A 13,147-nucleotide genomic window follows, 5' to 3' on the forward strand; every position below is an offset into this window, starting at 1 on the left:
TTAATGTAAACTGAAACTGCATGATCCAACAAGTACAGTTGGTTCTTGTCCCAAAGACACACATTAGAGCATTTATATAAGGACTTGTACTAGCAGTTAGGCTGTATCCATCAGGGCACAGAGGGCGTTCCTAATCCGCTGGCGCTCAGGGCAGTTAAGAGGCGGGGTTTGAAGCTTATCATAGCACAATACACATGGGTAAGGGGACTTAGGAATGTAAGGAAATGGCTAGGATGTTTAAATTTCACACTTAAACCTAAAAAAAATCTACTTGCCCTTTTGAAAATCAGATTTTAGCACATGATTCTGCTTCTGAAGTTGTAGACAGGGAAATAGGGCACTACCTTATTATTGTCCCTCCCCATCAATCAAGGGTTTGATCACTGAATTACTGATCATAGAACTTCTACGGCTTTTCCCACAGGGTTTCCCACCCAAGCAGACTACCGGTGGCCAGCTGAAAGCACAGGTTGGAATAAGCACCACCATCAGTTGAAAGGGGTCATAGGTATAGATGGGAGGGCAAGGGGCTGAGATCCTCTATTAACAAATGGGTCAGTACATAGTCTGCAAGGTGATTACAAGAATGATGTACCCAGCCGTAAGGTGTCGTATATAATATTTATTACAATTTCAAATGTCCATTTAGTCAATATTTTACACAGTCAATGGATAGAACAGCATATCTATCTATATCATTTTTTTTTTTTTAATAAAGTACATCTATTGTAAAATAAAGATAGGATAACTAAGGCTTTTCATTACCATATAAAAGGTTTTTCTACAGGGCATGGAACGCCAAAGTGACTTCTGATATACTCATATTTTTCACAAAGGGGTACATTATTTATTAAAATAAACAAGTTTCAGTCATTTGACCAAAACGATATCACTAAGCACAGATTATAACTGATGACATCACTAAGCACCGTTTATAAGGATATACAGTAATGTACAGTATATTCATGGCTCTTGTATATTATATATATTTAGGACAGTTCCTTTGATATTTTCTTAAATCCAACATTTAAAGCGGAAGAAGGTTTGAAGATCTTTGTCGTCAGTGGGTTTGTTGTGGATTCCTGCATACATGTCCATAAGGATCTTTGTTTTATAATTCTCTTCGAGAATATGAATGTATTTCTCCAAAGAGCCTGAAGTAAGAACAAACAGCAGTGATTCATCGGGTTCCTCTGGGAATGCAGAATAACCGTATATGTGTATATGCTTGCCATTAGCATTTTTTGTTTTTTCTTCTTTCGGCAAGTAACTTATAGGGCAGCTAAAGGCCCCACAGAAAGATATGGCTCTTATAGGGGTAATTCACCTTGAAATGAACTTAAGAGGTAGTGCAGCAATATTGTACATTATGTTTTTGCTGTACCAGCCCAGGGCAACCCAAGCAGGGAAGATCTGTGCCCCCAAAGATGCCCCAGTAGCCCCCCATCTTCTATTCTGCTGATTCCCTGCACATGCTCTGTGCTGCTGTCACTTACTGAGCTTAGGGACCCACTCACAATATACTGTATATATAGAATATAAATGTCACAATATACTGTATATATAGAATATAAATGGCACAATATACTGTATATATAGAATATAAATGGCACAATATACTGTATATATAGAATATAAATGGCACACTATACTGTATATATAGAATATAAATGGCACAATATACTGTATATATAGAATATAAATGTCTCACTATACTGTATATATAGAATATAAATGTCATGATATAGGGCTAATTAGTACTTAATACAGATAATTACTATATTACAGCCCACTATAAGGCCAACATTCTCTGGGGCTTTAGCTGCCCGTTGAATTCGATGGACCTCACTCCATGTTTGTAAGGTCTATTGGGCAGGGGTTCCTTATGCATGAAACACTCTGACCCTCATTTACTAACATTGCCCCATTGCAGTAAGCAAATAGACCTCAACTTTTCTTCTTCTAACTTCATTCAACAAATCAAAGCAGTTGGCTACTTAATCTGGGTTGATGCTCTAGGGAGCAGGAACACTTGGTTGCTAAATGAGGATCTCTGTATAGTACAATGTATAACTCCTCATACTGCAGGAGGGGAATGATTATTATGACACAGATAGGGAGGATGAATGTAAGTGTAATGCATGTGTAATGTTTTATATGACTTTGACATGTATAGGGCTGCACAGAAAGGGAAATGTGACAAAGTGTCTTGTTTGGGTCCCAGATAGAAAGAGAAAGTAGTAGCTGTGGGGAGGGCGGGTGCCCTAGGTTACTGTTCCAGGATGTAATATGGGATTTCACCTTCTCAGAAACAACATTGAGATTATTGCACATGGATGCAATGCAAACAGCCTTTATTTATCTTTCTCTGTCTCACCTCCTTTAATCCCATCCTATGGAAAGCACAGGGTGCCCAGCACACCCCATTGTGCGCTACTGAGGGTGCCCAGCACACCCCATTGTGCGCTACTGAGGGTGCCCAACACACCCCATTGTGCGCTACTGAGGGTGCCCAACACACCCCATTGTGCGCTACTGAGGGTGCCCAACACACCCCATTGTGCGCTACTGAGGGTGCCCAACACACCCCATTGTGCGCTACTGAGGGTGCCCAGCACACCCCATTGTGCGCTACTGAGGGTGCCCAGCACACCCCATTGTGCGCTACTGAGGGTGCCCAGCACACCCCATTGTGCGCTACTGAGGGTGCCCAGCACACCCCATTGTGCGCTACTGAGGGTGCCCAGCACACCCCATTGTGCGCTACTGAGGGTGCCCAACACACCCCATTGTGCGCTACTGAGGGTGCCCAACACACCCCATTGTGCGCTACTGAGGGTGCCCAACACACCCCATTGTGCGCTACCGAGGGTGCCCAACACACCCCATTGTGCGCTACTGAGGGTGCCCAACACACCCCATTGTGCGCTACTGAGGGTGCCAACACACCCCATTGTGCGCTACTGAGGGTGCCCAACACACCCCATTGTGCGCTACTGAGGGTGCCCAACACACCCCATTGTGCGCTACTGAGGGTGCCCAACACCATGCCTGGGCCCCCCATTGTGCGCTACTGAGGGTGCCCAACACACCCCATTGTGCGCTACTGAGGGTGCCCAACACACCCCATTGTGCGCTACTGAGGGTGCCCAACACACCCCATTGTGCGCTACTGAGGGTGCCCAACACACCCCATTGTGCGCTACTGAGGGTGCCCAACACACCCCATTGTGCGCTACTGAGGGTGCCCAACACACCCCATTGTGCGCTACTGAGGGTGCCCAACACACCCCATTGTGCGCTACTGAGGGTGCCCAACACACCCCATTGTGCGCTACTGAGGGTGCCCAACACACCCCATTGTGCGCTACTGAGGGTGCCCAACACACCCCATTGTGCGCTACTGAGGGTGCCCAACACACCCCCATTGTGTGCTACTGAGGGTGCCCAACACACCCCATTGTGCGCTACTGAGGGTGCCCAACACACCCCATTGTGCGCTACTGAGGGTGCCCAACACACCCCCATTGTGTGCTACTGAGGGTGCCCAACACACCCCATTGTGTGCTACTGAGGGTGCCCAACACACCCCATTGTGCGCTACTGAGGGTGCCCAACACACCCCATTGTGCGCTACTGAGGGTGCCCAACACACCCCATTGTGCGCTACTGAGGGTGCCCAACACACCCCATTGTGCGCTACTGAGGGTGCCCAACACACCCCATTGTGCGCTACTGAGGGTGCCCAACACACCCCATTGTGCACTACTGAGGGTGCCCAACACACCCCCATTGTGCGCTACTGAGGGTGCCCAACACACCCCATTGTGCGCTACTGAGGATGCCCAACACACCCCATTGTGTGCTACTGAGGGTGCCCAACACACCCCATTGTGCGCTACTGAGGGTGCCCAACACACCCCATTGTGTGCTACTGAGGGTGCCCAACACACCCCATTGTGTGCTACTGAGGGTGCCCAACACACCCCATTGTGTGCTACTGAGGGTGCCCACTGCCAAGTGCCAGGATCAGAATAGATTGTTGCACCAAGCAACCCTGCAAATACCCAGGCAGCCAAATATTAGATGCTTGTGAGAGTGGCCAAGTTTATCTCCCTGCCATTGCCGTAGTTTGTATTCCAGGGCTACATTGTTAATCACAATTTGGAGCCTAAGGGGTTGCAATTTATCATGGCAGAGCAGCACAGAACTTGGCAGCAAGGAGCACATTTGGTGCCGCGGTCCATGACTTGATACTAATTTCTGAAAGACTAATCTCTTCTGAGTTTGACAATCTAGGCCAGCAGAGGCCAAGCAAAGAATTCCGACAGTATCTTAGTAATCGCTTGTAATAAGCTTTCCCTGGCTGCTCCCTATAGCAGCTAATACTGCAGGAGTCATGCTGGGAGGTTCAGGCAGGTGGAATCATGATAAATAGTGCACAGCATATTAGCTGTAATGCATCCGCTGCACACAAGTGTTTGCAGCATTAAATGCTGACTCTGCTACACACCCTTTAGGGATCTTTGAATAATTTACCAGCAGTAAGTGCTCTTTGCTGTCCCTCTGCCTAGAACGTTTATTAGCCAGGTTTCCAAGGTTACCAGAACCTGAAAGAGCCACTGGTGGCAGCTTCGGGCCAAAGGGCACCACAGATGGATTGGTGGAACGGCATGAGGAACATCACAGCAGCTTGTATTTATTATTCTAATGAACTTTATGTCGCCGTAAGATTTAGGTTGCAGCTTTCTGTAATAAATATTTGCCTTACAGTCTGAGGCCCAATGGCAATATTACTGGCAATTAGATTTCTGGCCCATGTACTGTACATATGTGCAGAGTATTACTGGCACAAAGCTATCAAAGGTAGTAAGTTGGCTGTATATATATATATATATATATATATATATACACACACACAAGGCTGAAGGCAATTGCTTTTATCCAGGTCATAGAACTCTGAGGTAACTTATACTATCCTTATATTTTTTAACAGGGGGTACATTATTTATTACACACGTTATATACACACGTTTCAGTGAGCCTGTGACAGTTATTACACCAATTATAACTGATGACATAACTAACATGGCTCTGGCTCTTGTGTATTTTATATACAGATAATCAGATTACCAATATACAACACTGTACAACTTTCCCCATTTGTTGTGACTGTTTTGTAGGCAGGAGTCAGTTATGCAGGATGATTATCTATGCTCCAGGAATCTAATTATTACCTTGCATGGAGCATGTTTAATTTGTTTGTTAGCCCTGTTTAGGTAAAGAAATAACAAAGGCCATAGATTTTTGCGATTAAACCTATAAGCAAAGAGAGCCCCGGCTGGGGTATCAGGTATGCAATTATAATTGCTGGGGGTACCTAACAATTTGACATGCCCCCCCCCTCCAGTGACTATGCCTTTCCTTCTCCTCTATGGGCAACCTAGCCATTTCCATACAGCCCTGATCTCAGCTGCAGTTTTTCAGTATAAATTAACCCTAACCATTACAACTGAAATAGTATCTGCTACAACACTAATCAAAAGTGCTTTTTTCTTACCTATTCCCATGATTTTTCCATAGGAAATCATATTGACAGGTAAACGAGGGTCATCATATTTTCCACATTTGATTAACAGTCGCATGATCTCCCCTGGGATGAAGGCATCATCGAATGACTGTTCTTCTATTGGCTTTTCAGGGTACTGACAGTAAACCTCTACTGCAGCCAAGGGGTCAGTGGCTACAAGCAGATCGGCTAGCTCAATGTAGGCATCATGCACCTGAAAGAAGGAAAAAAATGATACCCCTGGCTAAATGCCTAAATGCATATGCTAACGGTAAAGTTTGGTGGAGAAGAAATAATGGACTGGGGCTGAGTTCCATGGTTGAGGCTAGGGGACACTGATTCTATAAAAAGCCAACCTTAACATAGAACTAGAATAAAATAATTTACATCCCTTTATTGGTGAAGAGAGATGCCCCCAGTAGCTCTTCTTTTCATTTAATGCTGCAGCCGAAAGGTTCAGCATCTGTCAAGCAGCAATGATTCCGGGAGCTTCCCATCTTGCATTGTGTTAGGAGTGTCAGTGAACTGCACATGCTCAGTGCGCTCTGGGCAGCTGTTTAGAAGATAAACTTAGGGGTCATAGCAAATTATCAAGCAGAAAATGAGATGGACCTGTCATATACACTGATACTACAGGGCTGATAATTAAGTTCTGATGCTAATTGCACTGGTTTCTGAGCTGGCATGTAGTAATTATCTGTATTAATTACTAATCAGCCTTATATTGTGACATTTCTATTCTATATATACAGTATATTGTGAGTGGGTCCCTAAGCTCAGTAAGTGACAGCAGCACAGAGCATGTGCAGGGAATCAGCAGAAAAGAAGATGGGGGGCTATTGGGGGCACAGATCTTCCCTGCTAAAGGTCTGTAAATTATTTTATTCCTATTGTAAGAAAATCACATCTTTACTGAACCACTCCATTCCACTGGCAGAATCTGCACAAAAAAATATTTGCTCCCACTGACTATGTTATCACTGGAGAGCAGAGCTGGGCCAATGCAGTATGGCACCCAAGGCAAGTCCCCATCCTCACCCTGTACAATAGCCCTCCTGTACTTGCTCAGCAACTACTCTCACCTTGGTACTCCCCAACTCTCTTCCTAAACCCTGCTGCATCCCCCAACCCATGCTGCTCAACAGCTCCCCCTAGCACCACACTTACAAAGTGTTCTACAATACATTGGGGTTAACTATAAATAAGGCAATAACAATAAAAGCAGGCCAAACTAAAGGAAAAAGTTGGACTTGGATTGTTACAACAGATTTTGGTAAAGGCAAGCTGAGTTTAATGGCATACCCACCTCTGGTGCCATTCTGATGACTTCTTGATAAAAAGCTGAAGCATCTGATGTGGTTTCCTTGGTACGAGTGAGTGCTCTGGCTAAACCCAGGCGATGTAAGTAAGAGCTGCCATTTATACTTGCGGGGACAGCAGACGTCTCTGCACAAGGAAAATCAATATTCAGAACACAATATTATTCCAAAGGGGATGATCAGTTTCTGGCACATAGATCACCCTGTAGCATCAACATATATGGCAGGCAAACTTCATTTTCTGCTTGATAATTTAATAGAGCCCTCTAAGCTTAGCTTCCCAACAGCTTCCCAGAGCGCACTGAGCATGTTCAGTGTCACAGTCACTTTCCAAGATGGGGAGCTCCTGTGACAAGTTTGGAATCCTGGATCATTGCTGCTGTTGAGATGCTGAAACTTTAGGTCGGTGCAGTAAGTATAGTATACAAATATGGCATTTTAGCCATATTCATTATTAGGGTGTAATTCTCCTTTAATGAAGGTATTAATCTCTTATCCAGAAACCCAATATCTAGAGCGTTCAGAATCCATCTCCTAGTTTCTTTGTAATAAAATTTTCTTGTACTTGATCCCAACTAAGAAGCATGAATACATATTGGCGGAATAATAAACCTATTGGGCTTATTTACTGTTTAAATGTTCTTTAGCAGACTTAAGGTATGGTGATGTAAATTACATTCTGGATTATAGATCCCATTGTGACATACATATACAGTATCATTAGTTTTTTGTATTAACAAATATGACTTGAATACGTTAATGAGAATAATACACTATTACTGGTGTCTCTCAAACACACACACACACATGTATGACCTGGAACAGCTGCAGGTTTGGGTTCTGGTGCTGGGGTATCCTCTGTTGATGGGAGCTGCTGCTCTTCCTTTACAGCCTTTGCACAGCCTTTTGGATTCACTGGAGTTTTTGCCTTTGGAGGCACAACAGTTTTGCTAGGTGTGCCCCGCCCCCTAATGGAAAAATAGAAGTATTGCAAAAAGAGACAAAAATGTTCAGTCTGCCATCAGCCCATTTAATATCCTATCCTTAACTTATTCCCAAAATAGACCAATGCCTATCAATATAAGAGGGCAGTCATACACTAAATAGGACCAGCAATATGTGCAACTACAAGCTCTTTATCAAGCTGGGTTGAGGAAGCACACTAATTAACAATTTCTGGCTGAAAAATGATAAGGAAAAAATGAATTAGTAATAAAACCTATTTGTTATAAAGAATGATTAAGAATCCACTACAGTTTGGGTGCATGTTTATAGCAATGAGGGTTCCACTTGAAGTTATGGTGCATGTGTCAGTTATAGGGTTCCACTAGCTACTGCAGAAAGAGAGTACTGATACACATGGCTCTGTATTGCCCAATCACACTTGCTTGTTATACCTGCTTGTGCCAACCAATCCTGTTTTTGAGTGACCCCCTCCTGGAGAGACGGTAGCTGCTTTCTTTGTAACGGGTGAGGGCCTAGATGCACTGATTGCCCCGCGTGAATTAGGGGCTGATCCTCTCCCTTTAGCGGGTCCCTGTGTGCCTGGAGCTGCAGGGGCTGCTTGTTTTTCTGTGCCACAAGCCTGGGGCATCACTCTGTGTGTTTTTTCTTCCCGGGCAGACTTATATTCCTGCCACCACTTCTGACCTGCGCATTATTAGGAAAAAGAGACAGGCAATTATTCAATATTGAATCCTATAAACCCACATTAAAAATGCCGTTAAACTCAGTAACCAATCACTGCTCTCTACTGTTAAAGGGGAACTGCATCCAAACACAATTTGAAAAGTAAACACCATTTTAAGCAACTTTGCAATAAACATTGATTAAAAAATATGCAGCCGTTTTCAGTTTTTTTGTGTAATAATATGTTTTGGAACAGTTCCCTAAGCCCCGCCCCCTGTTCTCCTGCTGATCTGGCTGACTACTTTGAGACTCAAAAAAATGTAACAGCCGTCAGCCTGCCTTCAGCCTGCATCCTCCCAATCCCACAATTCCCTGCACATTTGATGTCAATAATGAAAGGGACGTCCCAGTGCAATGCACTGTGGGTTATGTAGTTCCTGCATGCTGTCTGTAAGCTGTGGAGAAGTTGTTACAATTTATAACATCAGTGTTTTATTCCCTCCTCTTCTGCCAGGATTTCAAGTGATGCAGAAAGAAAAGAACTGTTTTGCAGCTGGATTTCAGCATTTAAAAATGGTATTTATTCATAATTTTTGAAGGAACAGATTACAGTGATATTTATACAAGGGATTTCTGTGTTATGTAGGGCTCTTTAACAAATGTTGGTTTGGAAGCTGGAGATTCCCTTTAATAGCTAAGAACAACATATTTTCCTACCATGAGAAGGCTCAGCAGCCAGAATGATTTAGTGTGTCTTGCTGTAATACCTTTACTACTGCTCACAGGGGATTAACTGTGCATATTTAACTTGGAAAATAAATCACTAAACTTACATATCTGTGTCTAGTAAGTAAGCTGGCTACTGCCCAACTGTGCAGCTAAATGAATGAAGGATGTATGACAATATGACAATAGGCACACTTACTTGTTAGTTCTGCAGGAGGTGGTCCTTTTGTTGGCATATTCTCCAAATGGATACTGGCTTTGAAACTAAGTATGGCATCTTGGAGTGACAGCTGTCCCTCAGCAGAACTAGGGTTGTTATCATACTGGGCAAGCTGTGCCACACCCAGCAAGTACAGGGAAGGGCTACTGCAAGGAGAGGTAATGGCTCCAATTTGGCAGACCTGGAAATTGATAAGAAAAGGAAATCATTTAGTAACAATCCTAAAAAAAGTGATCAGTTAAACAATAACTTGTAACTCAGATGAGTGCTGCTTGCTGTGGAATTATACAAGTAGGCATTGCTTTCTAGAATAGAAACCAATGGCCAGGCCCAGACTGGCAATCTGTGGATTCTGGCAAATGCCAGAGGGGAAGATGCCATGGACAGTCACTACTTATTGTGCCTGTGGAGGGCTGTTGTTTACCTCTGTGGGCCTCTGTGTACTTGAAATGCCAGGGCCTATTTTGAATCACAGTCTGGGCCTGGGTCTGTCTTACTGGAGAAGAGCAGGGACAACAGCAGCAAAAGTTGGATTTGAGCATAGGCTTGAGGAAACATGATTAATCAGCAGACTATAGAATGGACTATGACTGGTCAGGGCTCATTTATGTCTGCAAATGTAGTGAGCAAAGTGCAAATTTGAGATTAATCGCCATTTTTTGCCCACAATGCAGTTCTTTTTTCCCCCAGAATTCCAGTGTCATTGTGGTCACAAAGGGGTGATGTGCATGGAGCAGCTGCACTGCACTGCATGCAATTGTGTCCAGTTTGCCAACATTAATGCAACTGTGTTTGCATTTCATCACAAATTGTACACAACTGCCTATTAATTCTGGTGTTCAGTTTGTGAATGACCCCTGTGCCCAATTTTTTAAGATCAAGTGTGCTGCTCCTATTGATGCTGGCCATGAAGGGAGACCTGAAGCTACGCCTGGTCAGCAGGTAGGGTTGCCACCTGTACGGTTTTGGCCTGTACAGCCCGGTTCTCGGAAAGACTGTCTGGTCAAAACTGCCTGCCCAGTTTTCCAAATGAGGAAAACTGAGCAGGACTCGCTGAGATTGACGCAGCGATTGGCCAATTGCTATTCACCCCCTGCCCGTAGAAAGAAGCCTGCAAAGATGGCAATGCTAAAAGCAGGTGGCGGTAGCATCTGGGTTTCCCTGTGTTCCTGAGCACAGCAGCGCTTGATTCAGAACAGAAGACAGGCGGGGCTGAGTGATGCTGAGCACAACTAACTAAAGTCTGTGTTCTACTAGCAGGTAGGCAAGGAATCATTCAGCCAAGACCTGACCTACCTGATTACTTACCAGCCTGCACCAAACCCAGCCTGATGGCTCATTCTATAGGTGGGATGAGCCACCATAGAGTAGAGGCTGGCACTCACAAAAGAGGAGGAGACCTGCTGGAAGTTTAAACCACCACCCACCCAAACCTGCACTTAGGGATCACCTTCTTGGCCTCAACTTGCCCAACTCGTGGGCAGGTTTAGTTGCAGTCTAGAACAGAGAAGTTAGAACACAGATCTTTCCATATGAGTCCATCTGAGCATTATATTTTTCCCATAGTGAATTTGTTTTATTTCCTATATGCTACCATTTACCCCATTTACAAACTAAAATAGATTCTTCCAACGATACGCTGGCAGGATATGGGTATGATACCACACATGCAGTAAAACAGATTTTATTTCTTGTCTGTGTGTGATTTTTTTAACATATAAACCATGTATGTTACAACACACAGCATGCAAATCTCTCTATTTTTTTTTATAATCGCTCAAAGGAAGGTTTAAATAAAATAAGATTCTCCAGCAATAAAAGAATGCTAACACCCTAAGAGTAATATTCCTTTATTTACCCTATGCAGAGTTTATAGGTAACAATAAAAAAACCTTTTTAAAGCGATATGAGAGTAGGCAAGTCAAGCTAACCTTAGGCGTACAACAGTAAAACTTTGCAAAGACTTCAGCAATTATCCATTTTATTTGCTTTTATCTCAGAACGCAGGGTTTGATCAGTTTCCATGAAATGCACTTTAAAATGAGGTACTAACCCATTAAAAAACTACCATGAAGTTTTGAAATCTGCTTTACGTGGGTTTGATTGATATGTGCGCTGCGTTCCTATGGATCTTCCCTCAGACTTGCCTTTCCTGGACCCACATCAAAGGTTTTATAGAAAGCAAGCGATTCCATCAGGGCCAGGGTTTTACAAACAGGATTAATATTAACATGTGCTCAGCAGGTTGGCTCTTAGCAGCGTGGCAGCTGGAACATTGACTCTCTTATTTACATTATCCTTAAAGACTGCATGAATGGTAAACTAAAGAAAGCTCAGTGTAATCACACATAATTCAAGAAATTCACGCAAATATCTGGAAACACCTGTCCAAATGTGACAAATTGTCTTCATGAGTGGCAGGTTTGAATCCATATTACAAATGGTTCAAACAATGACCTTCAATTTTTGAAACCCAACCCAGACCCGCGGTCCACAACCCATGACCAAGACTCGCAACCTGCTTTTTTACCTGCTTGGACCCACTACCTGACCCACAAATTCTTTATCCATAACCTGAGCTGTGACCTGCTTTCAGGTTGGCGTGGGTAGAAAAAAATGTTTAAAAAAATGTTTAAAGGGGTAAAATATAGATAATATAAAATAAGAAATACAGATACGATTTGCAAACCAATCCACAACCCAACCCACTACCCACAGACACGTGACACGCATCTATACCAGCATCCATAAAGCCTACCTGCAACCTGCAGTGTGCCCACTTTCCTTGCGACCCACAGGTACTCGACCCGCTGAAGGGCTCACTGGGAGAGAACCAATTTGTTACAGTGATTATAACTGCCTACATCAGACCCTGGGAGGACATTTTTCTTCACTGGAAAAAACATTAGGCTAGGGTTCTATTCTAGTGAGGGCTATGGTGCCATCTTCTTCCTGTCCCTGGGATCCCTGCTGCGGACCTGGGCTGTCTGCATTTGCAGTAGAGAAAAATTTGGCTCATATGAGCCATTAATTGTTAGGTACAATGCTCTGTGCCTTTGGAATTGGTCATAAAGAAGAGGTGCAATCAGGAAAAGAGGAACAAATGGTGCATTGCACATTGACCCATTTAAGTAAATGAGCCTTAATGTCTCTGCTGCCATTAATATACTGCAATATTTTTATTTTGAACCAAGCCCAACACAACTCTCTCTTCGGTAAGATATAGCTCCTCTTGTGTCTTGAAATGTAACTGTATCATATAAAAGCAGCACATTATGACACATTATGAGCATTATTATGACTCTAGATGGGTAGAAATAACAGCACATACCTTTTCCTGCATATCTAAAAGTTCTTTACATGGAGAAATGCAGGAATGGTTTAACAACGCAGACATTCCCTGGCATCTCTTCCTTATCCAGGCCTCATTGTCTGGAGATTCCTGAGTGAGGAACTGAAGAAGGCTGAAGCACGACTCCAGTAGGATCCATTCTAATTCCTGAGAAACCTCACCTCTGTGCCAATACTGGCATAGGGTTTTAGCTGCCCAATCAGCAACACTGAAAAACATTGTCCTTTACCTTTACTCATAGGAAATAAAATATATATTTGTAAAAATAATGTTTGTTTACTTGTGATATCTAATGAAGAATTAATGAAAGATACTATAGGTTTGATTCACTA

General features: G+C 43.4%; 1 protein-coding gene across 1 annotated transcript in view; it reads right to left on the reverse strand.

Annotated features, from left to right (window-relative positions):
• Positions 1 to 602: 602 nt before the first annotated feature.
• Positions 603 to 13,147, reverse strand: part of LOC100488029 — a 69,209-nt gene continuing 56,664 nt past the window's right edge. Inside the window, exons 15-21 of the mRNA XM_002931745.5 lie at positions 12,795 to 13,023; positions 9,443 to 9,644; positions 8,286 to 8,538; positions 7,705 to 7,856; positions 6,876 to 7,015; positions 5,561 to 5,783; positions 603 to 1,154 (exon numbers count right to left, since the gene is read on the reverse strand). Coding sequence (XP_002931791.3) covers positions 1,015 to 1,154; positions 5,561 to 5,783; positions 6,876 to 7,015; positions 7,705 to 7,856; positions 8,286 to 8,538; positions 9,443 to 9,644; positions 12,795 to 13,023 — 1,339 coding nt within the window. The 3' untranslated portion in view covers positions 603 to 1,014. The remainder of the gene's footprint in view (positions 1,155 to 5,560; positions 5,784 to 6,875; positions 7,016 to 7,704; positions 7,857 to 8,285; positions 8,539 to 9,442; positions 9,645 to 12,794; positions 13,024 to 13,147) is intronic.

The sequence above is a fragment of the Xenopus tropicalis genome, chromosome 5 (assembly GCF_000004195.4).
Source record: "Xenopus tropicalis strain Nigerian chromosome 5, UCB_Xtro_10.0, whole genome shotgun sequence".
NCBI classification, from domain to species: domain Eukaryota; kingdom Metazoa; phylum Chordata; class Amphibia; order Anura; family Pipidae; genus Xenopus; species Xenopus tropicalis.